The 17,460-nt window shown below is 34.6% G+C and overlaps 1 protein-coding gene across 1 annotated transcript; it reads right to left on the reverse strand.

Moving 5' to 3' along the window:
- Nucleotides 1–1,697: 1,697 nt before the first annotated feature.
- LOC133332752 (protein TRC8 homolog) lies at nucleotides 1,698–14,222 on the reverse strand. The gene is made up of 7 exons (XM_061541129.1): nucleotides 13,777–14,222; nucleotides 6,343–6,913; nucleotides 5,718–6,258; nucleotides 5,080–5,254; nucleotides 2,629–2,825; nucleotides 2,373–2,567; nucleotides 1,698–2,018 (listed from the first exon to the last, which is right to left on the reverse strand). The coding sequence occupies exons 1-7, from the start codon at nucleotides 14,192–14,194 to the stop codon at nucleotides 1,698–1,700; spliced, it is 2,418 nt and encodes an 805-aa protein (XP_061397113.1). The 5' UTR covers nucleotides 14,195–14,222.
- Between the last annotated feature and the right edge of the window lie 3,238 nt (nucleotides 14,223–17,460).

The following is a 17,460-nucleotide window of genomic DNA, read 5'->3' on the forward strand; positions in this document are numbered from 1 at the left end:
ATATACATTGCTATAATTTATTATGATTTTTATTCTGCTTAAGATTTCATCGTATCAGACTTCACAATATATGTATATCATTATTAATATTTTTCCTTACTGTATTAATTGGTATAGGGGATAACATATTTTTTTCTTAATTTGCTGCCGTTTTTTAAGTAATTAAAATTGAGGGAAAAGATTTTTTTGTGTTTATAACTTGGGTGTTGAGAAAGAACATTACACGAAAGATTTGTGACAAGTAGAAGTATTTATATATTTTTAAGGCGCCGATTATGGGGAATGAGTACTAGAATTAAAAACGATTTCTACATTTTTTCTAAATTTCAATTGAATGGGGAAAAATTAAGAGAAGTTCGGGAAGTGATTTTGCAGTGTAAATCAATAGTGAGAATACTCAAAAGTATACAATTTTTGGGAATAATAATCGATCTTTCAAATCGCAATTCCATACTCGATTTATCGTAGTGGTCCCTTAACAAACAAATGCCTCCTCCAATTGGCAAGACCCATGAGTGGAAAAATTAACTACTTTTCTACAATAACATAAGCGTAAGTTCCAGTTGACCAAGGAACCATCTTCTATATATACAAAACCAAAGGAATTCTTAACTACCTACAGCTTTTACCATAGAATACCAAATTGATCAGTCAATTTTAAAATATGAAGTATACCTTCAAAATATGGAAAACCAAACGGTCCCAAAATATCTACAAACGACCAAATGGGTCTTCGATAAATATAAAACCAAACAGAATATCAAAAGGGTCTACTATCTACAGATGACTGGAGGGTTCTTCATTTGATAGAATACCCCATAGGGGTCTACAGAAAACGTAATGGGTATTCTACGTACAGAAGGTCAAAGGGGTCTTCGATCCAAAAACACACACGGAAATACCAACTGAAGGCCCTTAAATCAATAAAATACCAGCATATCAAAAGGGCCTTCCATCAACAAAAGGCTGGTCTTATATCTATAAAATACCAACTGGGCCTTCTATGTATTTAGAATAGCACATCCCTTTAAAAGACCTATCAAATCGAATATTCTTCTTCCCTCCGTCTACTATCTATAGAAGATCGAATGGGTTTAATCTATAGAAAAATAAATTAGCATGGAAATTAGCATGAATGGACCTTCTATTTACTGGAAACCAAATTGATGTTTAAAATGGTCTTTACGTGGTCTTTAGAATAGCACATCCTTTTAAAAGTTCTATCAAATTGAATAATCATCTTTCCCATTTTAGTGAAGGACATTAAAATCATCTCAATTTTAAATAATTATTTATGTGTATATAATTTTTATTTTATAAAAAAAAAACAATTAAGCAATGCTTTTTCCCTTCATTTTTTTTCTAAAACAAAATATTATTTTCTTAAAAAAAAAACTCAACACATATCTATGCATAGTATTTATATAAACAAACAAAAAAACGACTTATTTCGATGAAAAAAGAAAAAAATCTTAATAAAAATATATTGTCGCCCAGAAATGTGTGTGTTTTTCACTTAAATTAATTAATTAAATTTCTATAATAAACATATGTTGTTGTGTATGTGGTTTCTGCAAATTTCATTTATACATAAGTACACCTAAAGTAGTAATTATAGTATATATATAATATTTTATTTTTATTGTGTTTTTTGGGTTTTTTTTTTATTTTATAGTTACATTAAATTATAATTATAGTTAATCCTGTACATCCAAATCGGGTTGAAACCGAAAACTATGCGTTGAATTACTCGCTGCCGCTGTGGCGGTGGCAGCAACAGCTGCTGTTCTCGATGTTGTCGGTGCGGTGGTATTCATCTGTGACGATGATGCAGAACTTCCGCCACCACTGCCCGTACTAAAATTACTGCTAACGAGGCCAGAGCTTACGCTAGCCACACCACTAGCACTAGCCAAGAGGCTGGCAGATGTTGATGTCGTCGACGTTGAAGATGATGATGTATTGTTATCAGCATCAGTTGTTGTCGAACGGCTACGAGCATTTTCTATAGCTACATCCTGCAAAATGAAAGAGAGTAATTTAAAAAATGTTTTAAAATTTAGTTGTGTAGAGATTGAAGACCCATTTGGAGAGGATTTGGCCTGCTATGTATGACCATTTAGGTAACTGTAGGTGGTCTTCTTTGGGCTTTGTTCTTCTAAAGATTCGTTTGGTATTCTGTTGACGGAAGACCCATATGATGTTGACGCCCTACTTAAGTTATTTGGGAGGATCTAACTGCACTTTCCAAACAACGGATATTTAATTTGGTATTTAGGGTTCATGTTGGGTAAGTATAGTCCCTTGTTTTTGTATTTGAATCCATACTCCACCTCATTATCTTGATTGGAAAACATGTCTATCACACTCACCTCTCTATTGCGATTAACTAACGGAGCATCCATATCCTGTTGGTGTGGCACATTATTGTCAGCATCATCGGTTCTATCCGTGTACATCATGATTTCATGACACAATGGACATCTATCCTGGACATATAACCATTTGCGCAGGCATACACCATGGAAATAGTGACGACAACGGGTGATTTTTGCCGAATGCATTTCCTAAATAAAAAATGTACAATTTGTTATTAATTGTTTAATCAAATGTATTGCCAAATCATACCTGATAACATATAGCACAAACATCATCGAATGCCTGCAACTGGGCGGGTGTTGCCTCTGGTAGTGTGGATATTTTATGTACAGCTGATCGCCTCTTCATAAACACCGACCAACCGGCCCGGGCCTCACACCAAATGTTGAAGTAAGCATGTATGCACATCATAATTGCACGGATGGCGCCGCCTGTAGCATTTTGTGCTATCAAGTTATATTATACGGTACACAAATCAACCAAATAAAAAAAATTTACATGCACACGCAATTTTTTGTATTTTTTGATAAATTTTGTTTGATTGTTGTTGTTGATGTTTGTTTGGGGGGTTAGGAATTGGGACATTGCAATAGATGAATTGCTTCTTTTGACAAATGAATGGCAATGCTTAGGTAATGTGGATGATATTATGGATATGGTTTCATTTTTTTCCATTGGAAGCATTAAGAATGAAATAGCCCACAAAGCTCGATAACATGGAACCATTTCCTTCGGCAATATTCTTAGCTCAAATATATAAAAGCTGAGTACCAAAAACAACAACCTGGATATCTACACAACATAAATGCATGAGCTTTTGGTAGTCATTTGATAGTCTTTGGAAACATAAATATTTTTTTAAATCTATGCCGTGCAAGTCCCTTAAAAAATCTTGTTTAAAAACTCCGCCTTGATAGTCTTTGAACATTTTTGTTTAAAACCACGCCTTGATAGTCTTTGAAAAATATTTTTTAATGACTCCGCCTTGATAGTCTTTGGAAAAAATATATATTTTTTAAATCTATGCCTTGAAAGTCCTTTAAAAAATGTTGTTTAAAAACTCCGCCTTGATAGTCTTTGAAAAATGTTGTTTAAAAAAGTCTCTTAAAAATATTTTTCTAAACTATGCCTTGTTAGTCCTTGGAAAAAAAAATATTTATTAAACTATGCCTTGTTAGTCCTTGGAAAAAAAATATTTATTAAACTATGCCTTGTTAGTCCTTGAAAAAAATATTTATTAAACTATGCCTTGTTAGTCCTTGGAAAAAAATATTTATTAAACTACGCCTTGTTGTTCCTTGGAAAAAATATTCTTTAAAAAATCTACGCATTGTTGGTCCTTGGAAAAATATTCTTTAAAAAATCTACAACTTGTTGGTTCTTGGAAAAAATAATCTTTAAAAAATCTACGCCTTGTTAGTCCTTGGAAAAAAATATGTATTAAACTATGCCTTGTTAGTCCTTGGAAAAAAATATGTATTAAACTATGCCTTGTAAGTCCTTGAAAAAAATATTTATTAAACTATGCCTTGTTAGTCCTTGGAAAAAAATATTTATTAAACTGTGCCTTGTTAGTCCTTGGAAAAAAATATTTATTAAACTACGCCTTGTTGTTCCTTGGAAAAAATATTCTTTAAAAAATCTACGCATTGTAGGTCCTTGGAAAAAATATTCTTTAAAAAATCTACACCTTGTTGGTCTTTGGAAAAAATATTCTTTAAAAAATCTACGCCTTGTTGGTCCTTGGAAAAAATATTCTTTAAAAAATCTACGCCTTGTTGGTCCTTGGAAAAAATATTCTTTAAAAATTCTACGCTTTGTTGGTCCTTGGAAAAAATATTCTTTAAAAAATCTACGCCTTGTTGGTCCTTGGAAAAAATATTCTTTAAAAAATCTACGCCTTGTTGGTCCTTGGAAAAAATATTCTTTAAAAAATCTACGCCATGTTGGTCCTTGGAAAAAATATTCTTTAAAAAATCTACGCCTTGTTGGTCCTTGGAAAAAATATTCTTTAAAAAATCTACGCCTTGTTGGTCCTTGGAAAAAATATTCTTTAAAAAATCTACGCCTTGTTGGTCCTTGGAAAAAATATTCTTTAAAAAATCTACGCCTTGCTGGTCCTTGGAAAAAATATTCTTTAAAAAATCTACGCCTTGTTGGTCCTTGGAAAAAATATTCCTTAAAAAATCTACGCCTTGTTGGTCCTTGGAAAATATATTCTTTAAACAATCAACGCCTTGATAGCTTTTTGAAAAATTGCCGAACTGCAACTTCGAAATCTACAGTCCGTCCAATTCATGGCTGGATTAAAATGAAATGCATAACTATCTCTTTCTCTCACATGAAATAGTAAATGGGGAGAATTTTACTTTCCAATTAACAAACAAACATGAAATTTAAATATTTTTTTTTTATTTCGATCTTCAATTTTTCCGATTTCCTTTATCCTAATAATGATAATTATTTCAATCAATTCAATTATTGTGTGTTTTATATTTTGATCTCGAATTATATTGAATATACAAGAAATTTGCGATGACATGAAAATTTCAAAAAAGAAAAAAATAATAACCAAAAAGTTTTTATATAAATAAAAACTAAAAAAGAAGAAGACTACGCAAAAACACACACACCCAAACTTATAAAGCAATGAAAACAAAAAGCACAAATGATACAGAATAAAAAAAATATCAGACTTACCCGACTCGAAAACCAATATCCAGGCACCATTAAAGAATAGCAAAATGCCAAAACAAAATTCAACGGAATTACCAAAGGCGCGTACATAATACAAGTAGTCATCTAATTTCTCCCAGAACGATGAACGGCATGCATCCAAAAGGAACAATGTATAGGTAGCCAAGGAAACAAGAACCTGAAGGAAAGAAATTAACAATATAGTATTAAGAATAAATATAGTAAGGATATTTAAAAATATATTTAAAGATGTTTATAATTTAAGTTGAAATATTTAATACAACGCTTTAACAAATCAACGCCTCGATTGCCCTCGAAAAAATATTCTTTAAGAAATCTACGCCTGGATTGTCCTCCAAAAAAATATTCATTATCCTAAAAAAAATACTTTGAAAAATCTACGCTTCGATTGTCCTCGAACAAATTTGAAAAAGAACTATTTTCAAAATTATGAAAAAAATAAATCTTGGAAAAATATTCTTTAAAAAATTATAGTCCTTGGAAATACATATATTTTAAAAAAAAATCCACACCTATGATAACCCTTGAAAAAATATACTTAAATAAAATCCACTCCAATGAAAAAGCATTGAAGGAAAATTATTAAATAATCCACGCCTCTGATATTTTGTCCATCTTACCTTCACAACAACCTCCACAGAAAATGCGGTCACAGCCAACAGCCAAGTGGATGGAGAATGACGTCTCCATAGGGCAACGAGTAAACATATTGGTGCAATGACTAGGAAAGCGCAAACGGTTAAGGCACGGAAATGACGTTTACGTGATGGATTGCGTGCAGCACTCAACGACATCAGTATGGGTGAGACAATGTTATGGATAAAGTGCAACAATGCCGTAATCAATAGACTTAAATTGCGGCATAGACGCACAAAACGCTTATCGGGTGCCAATGATGTTAGGCCAGTTTGTAGCGCCAATATATAGAACAAAACTGCCGATACAGTACCCAAAGATTTTTCCTCTTCATTGTCGAATGTCAGGAGATACCATTGGAAAGCTTTGCCTATATAGTGGCATATTACCGATATAACAGATGTCATGCCCAGAACAGCAGTTAATGTTCCACAGCCATCGACGAGTAGGGTTTGTATGGTGGGTAAGAGGTTGGCCGAGTTGACTTCATTGCGCAGCATCATTGAAACGAATTCATGGGTCATCCTTTAAAGATAAATAGAAAAAAAAAAAAAACGAATATTAATTGCAAATATTCCACATGGAAGTTAAAAAATCAACCAAACCTACCTTATGGTCCAGAAAACTCTTAAAACACTTGGCACATTTAGCCGCTGCCATTCGTTCTCAATTAATGCCGACAAACCAAAATTACTTACAAAATTCATGGCATATTGATAGCCATTGTAGACAGTCTTACCGGCATCCATGGCACTGGTTAGCAGAGTGATTTTGGTTAACATCAATGGTACGGTATCAGCCAATAGGGGTAGAAATTTTATTATTCTTGGCTTCAGCGGTAGTGTGGCTAAAATAATGGGACTGGCAAATATCAATGGCATTGATTTTTGCACAAGTTTATAGCGTGGACCCAAATGTATATAGGCAAACAGCATTCCCATAAACCATTGAGCAACAACATGGGGTGCCACGGCTACAACAACACTACCCGTATCCATTAAACGTGTTGTATTCATTGATAGAACATCCTCCAGTATGCATGGCGATTTTTCGATTATCGCCAGCGCCGTTACATTTGACCAATGTGAGAGAAACGTCAGACCCAGTGATATCACAAACATATACACCATTACCAAATGCCTTGTCCAAAGCATCACCACACAAATAGCACAGACGAGACCTGTAAGAAAAGGAAATTAAGAAAATTAGTTTAAAATGGAATTTTAAAAATATTAAACTACTACAAAAATAAATAATACTGAACTACTAAAAAAATAATGATGACCAATATTAAATATAAATATTCCTCTACGGGGCTGAATGTGATACAAAATGTCAAACAATCAAAAGATTCAAACAGGAATTATATCATTGATGCTAAAAATACATCAATGGAAATCCACGAAGAAGAACACAAAATATCTAACTGAATATTTTCTATATCAAGAGTTTCAAGTAAGAAGGGAATAAAACCAATGAAAGGATCCAAAGTCCGTGCTTCCACTAACATTAGGTCAAGAAAGTTTAATGCTAGGTTTTAGGACTCAAGTACCCCACCATTTGAATACTTAAAAATTTTTCTTCTAAAAACTCAAAATTGTTACCCACCCAAATATTTTCTAAATGAAAATGTTCAAATGACGTTTGGGGCATTTCCAGCAACTGTCGCACTTTGAAATCTCTGGCTCGGGGCTTTGACAGGGGATCAGTCGTTGATTTTTTGTCGATTTTTTTTCAGAAAGGTGTTTGTGTCGTGTTCGCCCTTCCAGAGACGGGTGCTTTTACAAGTGCTATCCAGCGTGCTGTGTAACGACTGAAGCCAATGGTCAATGACATTTTTTTAACATAACAATGCGGCTTCAGACCTGGCAAATCCATTATAGACCACATTTTTACACTGCGCCAAAACCTGAAAAAAGACCCACGGAAAACACATCGACACATTCCATCTGTTCGTCGACTATAAAGCCGTAATCAACAGCCCCTCAGAGGTGTTTAAATCCATGTCTACGTGTGGCATTCCTCCAAATTTAATACGGTTCTTCAGGATAAATTTTACTGGCACAAGGTCAGCAGTTAAAGTCGGAAAGGACCTATCGGAGTTCGTACCTAATACCGAACGAGGATTCAGACAAGCTGACAATTTGTCGTGTGACCTTTTTAACATCCTGCTATAAAAGGTCATTCGAGGGGAAAAGGTGAACAGAAATGGCTATCTGTACACCAAACGCTCTCTGGCCTACGCCGACGACATCGACATAATGGGTCGAACATTGCGAGCGGTAACAGCCACCGTTGAAAGAATTGCCAAAATGGGACTGGCAGTAAATGGCGAGAAGACCAAGCTGATGGTATCAACGCGCAAGACGTCCAGTAGACTCGGATTAACTTTGGAACTTGAGAACTATAGCTTCGAGGTAGTGAAATCTTTTTCAAGCCAGTTATGTAAGTGTTGCCATAACCCGTTGCCAGTCCGTGAATGCTAATTTCATTATTTGGGCTTTCCATTATCCGCAAACTGTAGACGGGTCCAATAGCATTCTGCTCTTTCGTATTTTTTTATTATTTGGAAGGACTTTCAAGAACCTAGTGACAGTTCGCGAATGCAAATTTAATTTGCAGCTACTCGAGTACTATTCTGGGTTTTCTATTATTATTTTTTTGTGATTGGACTTATATTACGAAAATTCTTGATATGTTAAGACATGGACCGATACTAAAATCACCGATATCCTAAAATTCAAAATTTTGAAAACGTTGCTAAGATCTTCAAAAAAACGAGCAGAAATATTATTTGGGGAAACTTCAAAACCTTATCCTAATCTTTTGAGAAACCTTGTAGAAAATCGGAAAATGTGAACATTTGCTGATAGGATACAGCGAATCTTCTGACTCAAATACCGAAATTCCTACACATATAGAACAAACACAACAAGCCATAGCCATATATCAGAAACGTATATGCCCTAGTTAGTAATCTAAGCCTACATCCAATTAAATAAATTTTACAAGTTTATAAAAATATTGACCATTTCTGGGGGAGGACTTGAACTAGTCTTTGTAAAGATAATATTTTACAGTGTGCAAAAAAAATGTTTTTTTTTGTGTAGAAATTAAAATGTGCTAACTGCAGCTCCTTAAAATAAGAACATACTTGCGTAGTGAATAAGGACGATATCGTTATAAATAATATTTAAATTATTGATTAAAAGTACATATCTACATATTTAAATGTAGACGTAATAACAACACAAATATTTACTTAACTCATGACTCAGAATAAATAAGGTTAAGAAAGTGTTATTGAATATGAGGAGTACATACAGACATTTACTTTCAGAACAGCCAAAAGTAACTAATTTAAACTTCATTCAATAAAGCTACATATACACATTGAATGGATGGATATACGTGGATATTACCTTGCAAATGTATATACATTTGTATTTAAACAAGAAAAAAAGGCCACGTCATCACTGCATTGACAAAAATATACATTTTTTTAAAATAAATAAATAAAAAAACAAAATCTGTTTTAAGTAAACCACCAAAAACTTCAGAAAAAAGGAAAACGTATAACGCCGATAAAGAGACCAATGATTACAAAACCACAAAATATAAATTAACAATAACAAGAACAACAAAAATGCGTATCAGCGTATAGAAATAGTAGTTTGTAAACAAAAACACAACAAATTAGATAATTATGTTTTATAAAACATTGCTAAATGTGGTGTAAATTGTTCAGTTAATAGAAAACAAACATAAGAAAACCACATCGGTCGGTTGGTCGGTATAATCAAAGATTATATTTTGTTTACGCAAATATTATATGTAAAATAAATAAAAGTTTTCAGATGAAATCTGGGTAAAAGGCATTTGAGATTCATTTAATTTTCAATACATACTATATAGCGAAATATCAATAATACGTTGTACGTAGAAAGTTATAAAATTTACACATAATGGGTTAATCGATATATCAGATGAACTCAAATAAAAAAACAAAAACAAAAATTTGACATTGAATTAGAAGAACGCATACGGAGAAATTCTGACACCACTATTGCAAATATCGCCTTATGTTGTTGCGCTTACGATGACAATATTTGGACCTGAAGAAATGGAAACATCTGTTGGAGAAATGGGGATTTTCGCCAGATACACATTGAACAAATGGGAGATATGATATCGTCTCCAATTATGAGTTTGAGATATTTGGTACAGAACATAAGCAAGGCATTCCGACCACTAACGCAATTATCAAGCATACGCTTGACATCATACGGAAAGGTGGAATTAGTGATATCGGATATCTGCATGGAATGATCGACCATATCGAAGAGGACACATTTTATACCCTCTTCCATTCATATATAAGTTCATAGAATTTTCTGTATTTTCGTGTATCAATAGTTTTAATATCAATATTTTCAGAAAAGTACTTCGACTACAGATAACCTGTGACAACAAACAACTGTATCAATAGGAATATTAGGTGTGTCTGGTTACCCTAAAGTTTGTAACAATTGTTACAAATTGTTACTGGAAGTCGTCTGTTAACCCAAAAGTTCTGCAAAAGAGAGCGGTTGGAGAGAGAAATTTTGACAGTTCTTTCAGTGAGAGTTTGCAAATTCTTGCTGGAAAAATTTCTTCTTGCAATCTCTTGCAACTCTTCTTCTTCTCATACATCGACATTCAATCAGATGTTTTCTATTGTTTGTTTATTTATTTTTGTGCTTTCAATTTGAAAATAATTTTTTTTGGAATTAGCAAGACTAATTGTTTTTGTTTTTGTTAAACTGGTTGTGTTTTCTTTCTTTTAATTCTTTATAATGGCGGACAAATTGGTTTGTTTTGACAAATCAGCTGATTAGTTGCAAGCTTCTGCAGGGATGCCGTCTGTTTACTTTTCGCATTTTTCTTGCAAAAGAGAATAAAACTACCTTACTCTCTCAGAAAGAAGTTACTGGACAATTCCTGCAGGGAAAGTAACCAGACACACCTATTATTCAGATCAGCTTGAAACTTGATCCAAATTAAAAAGCGTTATTCATATTCTTAAAAATATCTACCATGCAAAATTGGTGACCAATACAATCATTGAAAAACAAATTGCAACAAATTTTATTTTGTCATCACATTTCATCATTCGCATGGACTTTGAGCTTTTCCTCATTCGTCACATACATATGTCTGAGTCCTTCTATTCACATGGCAGCAATATAGTTATATTATATATGATAACGAATGCGGGTAAATAGATTACAAAATGATGTTGATATTTACGAGCTAGAAAAAGGGGGGAAATCCCAAAATAAATATCAAATATTTTCAAAATAGAACTGGAAAAACACCTCAGTCTTTATATCCATATTCTCTTCAATAAGTTCTAATTTGTTGGGATTGAAAATTATTTGTGTTAATTATTAAATATTGCTTTGCATTTTGTGAAAACAATTGTATGATGCTGGCGGGCACATGATTTGTTTATATACATTTTTTGTTTTATTGCATTCCCGTTTAGTCATTTAACAGGTTGGTGGTCCGATGTTACGTGCCCCCCTTTTTTTTGTAGAAACACACAAAGCAAATTTTTTGCTTTCATTCTGTCTTTTAACTTTTCATTCTGTTTTGGATTATGTTTAAATAAATAAAAACAGAAACAGCAGCAGAATAATTAGCCAATAATGAAATGAGTCAGAATATTTGTGTGGGAGTGTTCGAATTGTAGGTACCCTAAAATATGAATCAAATATATCGGAATTCAATTTGAACAGGCTTTGCTGCAAGCACATCCTCCTGTACAGATGAAGAAGGCAGCCTGACAGACAGCTAGTTAAGGATCTGGAAGGAGCATTTTGCAAAGCTTGAAGAAAATACCCTAGAACGAATACTGAAGAAGGCCCACGAAAAACAAATCGACACAATCCTATTCCTATTCGTATATAAAGCCGCGTTCGACAGCCATATCCGTTCAGAGGTGTTTAATGTCATGTCTGCGTTTGGCATTCCTGCAAAACTAGCACAAGGTCAACAGTTAAAGTCGGAAAGGAACTCTCGGAGCCCTTTAATACCGAATGAGGATTCAGAGAAGGTGACATCCTCTCGTGTGACCTTTTTAACATCCCACTGGAAAAGGTCATACTAGAGGCAAAGGTGAACAGAAATGACACACTTTACACCAAGCAAAACATGTTACTCGCCAACGCCGATGATATCGATGTAATAGGTCGAACATTGCGAGTGGTAGCAGCCACCTTTGAACAAATTGAAAAGGACTCTGTAAAGTGGATATGGCAGTAGATGGTGAGAAGACAAAGCTAATGGTATCAACGCACAATACGTCCAGTGGACTCGTACCAACTGTGGAACTTGAGAACTACAGCTTCGAGGTAGTTAAAGACTTTATATACCGCCATAAATAAAACTAATGACATCTGTAACAAGCCAGCTAACTTTGCAAACATATCGTCTGGACTTCTCCGACGTGATCGCAATTAGAATGTGATCGGAGTCTAGGGCCACATGAGTTTGCCAAGATGTTAAGGCGATGAGCGACGAGCTGATGATCGTAATGTCTGTGGGACTGTTACAGTGGACCGTTATTCTAACTGTGAAGTTTTCGTTTATGGCTGCGAATTGTCTTTTTCTTCGGCGATACTTAGCCCACATTGGACTTGGGCTAGAAGTGAATACCTGATCTCATGGTTCGCGTGGATGGAAAGTGATAATTTAGTGAGGTGCTGGTTGAGGTAGTATTTAAACATCAGTCAACCACAAAGTCTACCGGCCAATATCGCTGACAGCGTAGATTTGTACACCTTCTCATGTGACACCAGCTATTGCCTCTGTTGCAACGAACACATGTAATATTTCTCCTGATGATATTCCTGCAAACTGACCAATTACAGATGGAGCGGGATGTTACAGCGTTATCACGAGATGTTGATTGTGAACTTTCAGTGGGCGGGGAACTACAACAGCTTGCCACAAAGGAGTTTGTCCAGTTACGATAACTGAATAGGCCAGAGTAATGCCTTAGGTGACATCAACCTAGGCACTGATTGCATTGCACCTCTACAAGGTTACGCGTTATCCTAATGTGATACACGGAGCAGAACGCGACCTCGGTGGATGTAAAAATTCTAATTAAAGGATGTATTCTACTCATTTTATCATCAGTACGAATTGAGATCACTTTTCGACTTGATCAGTAGAATATATTTCTTTACAAATGATGTAGATGCTTTCTGACAGGTAACCACGATGGCTGAAATAATATCCAATACTAATTATACTCTATATTATTATGCAGGGTAAATAAAGAATACATATATTCTACGAGGATGTTTTCCAACTATTGGGAAGACTCGTTCGTCAATTTAGAAATGTGGACAACACAAACCTAGGGTCTGATTGCAACGATGTACACTTTTTCCTTGGGGTGCCCCACACTTCCCTTGTCATGAATCTTTATAGATCTACCTTCGTGTTTTCCCATTAGTTTTAAAGTTGACTAATACAACTAAGACTGAATAGAAGAACATATATATTTTAATACAAACACCCCTACAAAATCGTAATTTAAATAATAAGGATATACGACTAGATTACCATAGGGAATAACATGGATCGGTAACCAGCCTATATGCAGGTTCATCCCATATGATTGGACATCGACTTGATTAGAGTTTAGGGCAAATTATTGTAAGCAGCTAAATATTTAATAGGCATAATTTGGATTATGTTTCTCCTATACAGAACGATGTTGTCAACACATCATATTTTAAACCAGACATTTCATTCTTGAAGTCATTCTATGTTTTTCACGCCATTTTAAATAGGCTCTAAGGTGGAGACATATAGTATAGGCAGTTATTATAAAAACTAGGACCCATAATGACAATATTCAATATGGGTCCAAGGGTTCTTAGTGGAGCATATCAACTTTAAAAATTTGCACTACAACATTGTGTGATACCTGCATGAATTCCATGGATAAAATTAATTAATACAACAACAAAAAGGAGTACAACTCACCCAGTAGACATATGAGAAATCTCACTGATGTTAATCCAAGCAGGTCCGTTATATATGTATCACTTGCAAAATCATCGACTAGGGCACCAAATATTTGACTTAAAAAACCACCACTGTTGGTCGTAGTGGCAGTGGCGGCTGTTGTTGTGGCAGCAGTTGTCACCGCAGCGGCAACAGATGCCGCCACACCGGCTGTACTATTATCAAGGGCATTTAATGTTGCCTCTATGACCCCACCACCTGCATCAATGGGTCCACCGCCACCACCTCCGGCATTAGTACTACTACTACTGCTGCTACTACTACCACTACTACTGGGTAATCCCATATCTATTTTGAGAATTTCATCTATAATTAAAATAGGTGGAACACGCATCATGACATCCACCATGCCAAGAACTTTGGTTCGTATTGACATTGTAGCGGCTGGTGATATTTATTTCGGATGTTTTCTTTTTTAATATTCTGTTGTTGTTATTGTTTTCTCTAATGTGAATTGAAGCCAAATTTTTCTTCCGGTCACCACCACTTCAGTAATAATTTCCAGCTGATTGTTGATTTAGAAAAACAGCAACAACTTCTAGATGTGGATGTGCAATAAAATAGCAACAATCGTAGCCACTTATATGTAATGAATTTCAAAACACAATTCCAATGTGCTTTGTCGTTGTCGTCGGCTATCTTGCTTAGGCAGGCTGTTTGCTTGGTTAGTTGTTGGTTGGTCGGTGATGGTGATTTTGCAAAATCATAAATGAACGGCACAAAACACGGCAATCAGAGCGTTTTAGCGATTATTTGCAACCAAAAAAGCCAGCTCTCTCAAGGTCTTTCCCCCACTAGTAGTGCAGCGATGAGTAGTCGTCGTCTTGGTCTTTGTAGTAATAGTAGTAGTATTTAATTTATTAAAAAAAAAAACAATACGAAAAATTAGTTGGTTGTAGACAGTGTCGGAATTCTCAGTGCAGTCTAAAAATGTGGAATGCTTGTTCTTATTATTCTTCTTCAGTAGATTGATTGGTTGGTTGGAGGGTATGTTGTCTTTGGTCGAAGTTGTTGTGGAAATGATAATGTTGAGTGAGAGTGAGTGCTTTGCACTTCCCGATTCCCAAACAGCGGCAGAAGTAGAAGATTTGGCAATATATCCGTAACAGCAGCAGCAGAATACCAATTCCTAAGGAATTGTTCTATAATTATAACACCAAATGGCAAATGCTAACAAAGGTTAAAGGCCTTCCCTCGTCGAAAAGGAAAGTCATTCGTCGTCGCCGTTTGTTTGCCCAAATAAAAAAACGAAAAACAATAGGAAAATTTATACGAAAATACGGAACGTAGTAGGTACGCCAAAAACACCTTGTGCCTCGACGACGGACAAACACTGTTGTGCGAACTTTACACTTTTTGTTTTTTTCGGTTATTCCTCTCTCTCTGTTTCGTTGTCGTCGTCGCCAGCAGCCAGCTAGCCAAGTCAACTTGACGTTCTTGTTTAGTGTTTTTTTTTTTATTTTTTCTTGTCGTTTCACTTTTTTTGTTTTAGTGTTGAACTATTTCACGAGACATTTTTTGTTAAAAAATTGAGTTTTAAACTCTTTGTTTTTGTGTTCGATTTCTTATTCTCTTTGCGTTATCCTTAATTGTTGGCTAGTTTTTCGTTAGTAAATAATTAGATCTAGTCGTTTCGATATTAATAATTAATTTTTTAGTTTAATTCTTTTGACTAATTTTCACAAAGTTTTCTCTGTTTCTACTTTCTTGATATTCTTCATTAGGGATGACTAAGTCGACTTTCGAATTACTGACTTGTGAAAGTGCTGCCAATATTGTGGTGTCACAAGTGATGCCAAAATTACTTTAGACAAAGGGTTAGGGAAACCAAAAATTACTTTGCATAAAATAAAGGGATTTTAAAATTTGAAATTAATAATAACGGGTTATTAAAAAGATTTAAATTTGGAAATATGTGGGCTACAATAAAAAGTGAACCAATATTTATAATTTATGGTATGGAGCTTTTCTAATCAATGAGGATCACTAAATATAAAAGTACAAGTGCCAAAACTTCTAAAAATACCGAAAAAATTCGGAACAACTCCAAAGAGTGGACCCATATTGAACTTAGTTCATAAAATGCTCAAAAACTTCTCAAAGACCGAATTATGGGAAGTACCGTATTATAAGACCTGCTTCAAACCTTAAGCGAACATTTATAACTATTACTATGCACATGTTCTATCCAATGAGGATCTAAAATAACAACAAAGTCAGAATCCCGAAAATACATAGGTACCATTTTATGGGATCTACTTTAGGAGGCTACCCTAAAAAATAGGCCAATATTAACAAGACGAGATAAGGGCCTTCTTATTACTGTAGGTCTTCAGGTGAGGGTCTAAATAATAGCTAATTTCTTGTGAGCCGTCCGAAGACGAACCGAAACTTATTTCATAAAATGTTGTTGTGTTCACAGATGGTTACCGTCCGAAGACGAACCGAAACTTATTTTATAAAATGTTGTTGTGTTCACAGATGGTTACCCTCAATAGGATGAGTGTATAAAAATATTTTATCACCCTGTTAATTACATGTGTGGCATCTATAGAGGATTATGAATGCATAGAAGATCCACCTAGCGATCAATAGCAGAACTAGTGGATAAATTAAAAGGTATATGGTTCTGCTAATCACATTACGTTTATCTAGCAATGACATGAATCACGTAAGAGTCAGTTTTATTGTGTATACGAATGATGTCGCATACATCGGAACTTTAGAAAATTGTGTACATATATAAAGAAACGGGACAAAGGATGACGAATTATGCTTTTTTTATTGTCGTTATATTGAAAAATGGAAAGATATACGAGGTCTTTTATAGTTAATAAGCTAGCTTATGTCATTCCTCTCTCCAATCGCTTCGTAGAACCTATAGATCTTGGAAACAATAAACTGTCTAGGTATATAAATAAAAGAGTAATTGATTGACTGACTGACTTAACGAATGAGGGTTACCCTTATTCCAAATCTGTCACATAATGCTGTGTTTTTGGGAATTCGTACAAGATCGGAACGAAAAGTACTAAATGTGGTACCAATAGTATTTGGCGAACCGGTAGAGGTAGAACTCTGGTTCTTGGAATGAGGGTCACTGATGGAGTGTCGAATATATGTATAAAAGGTTTTTTTTGGAATTCGAACCATAAGTAACCGAAAATTACTTAAATATACTAAATTAGAACAATTTCAAACGGATAAAGCTAAAGAACTTGGGATTTGAAATCCAAATCAAGGTTGAAAAGTAGGGTCGCAATAGGAAGGTGGTTGTGGAAGCGTGCATACCAAAAATACTATATGGTACTATATTTGGTACAAATTTGATTTGGAGGCAACTGTACGGGGTTGGAATTCAGGATATTAAAATTAAATCAGGATATATAGGTAGATTTTGATATCTGCACTTATGAGTAAGAAGTGTACTAAATGGTACTATATTTGGTACAATTTGACTTTGGGTGAACTGATAGTGCTGGAATACAGGAATATGGAATTAAAATTACTGTTGAAGTGTAGGATTGGCGTGGGGTGCAGTTTTGGAAATTTGTACTTGTACTAAATGGTACTAAATTTGATACAATTTGTATTTACGTGAACCCACAGAGCTGGAATGCTGAAATTTGGAATTGAGATTAC

This window comes from Musca vetustissima, unplaced genomic scaffold, assembly GCF_032173495.1.
Source record: "Musca vetustissima isolate MV318-11 ecotype Yass unplaced genomic scaffold, APGP_CSIRO_Mvet_v1 utg26577, whole genome shotgun sequence".
Classification (NCBI taxonomy): domain Eukaryota; kingdom Metazoa; phylum Arthropoda; class Insecta; order Diptera; family Muscidae; genus Musca; species Musca vetustissima.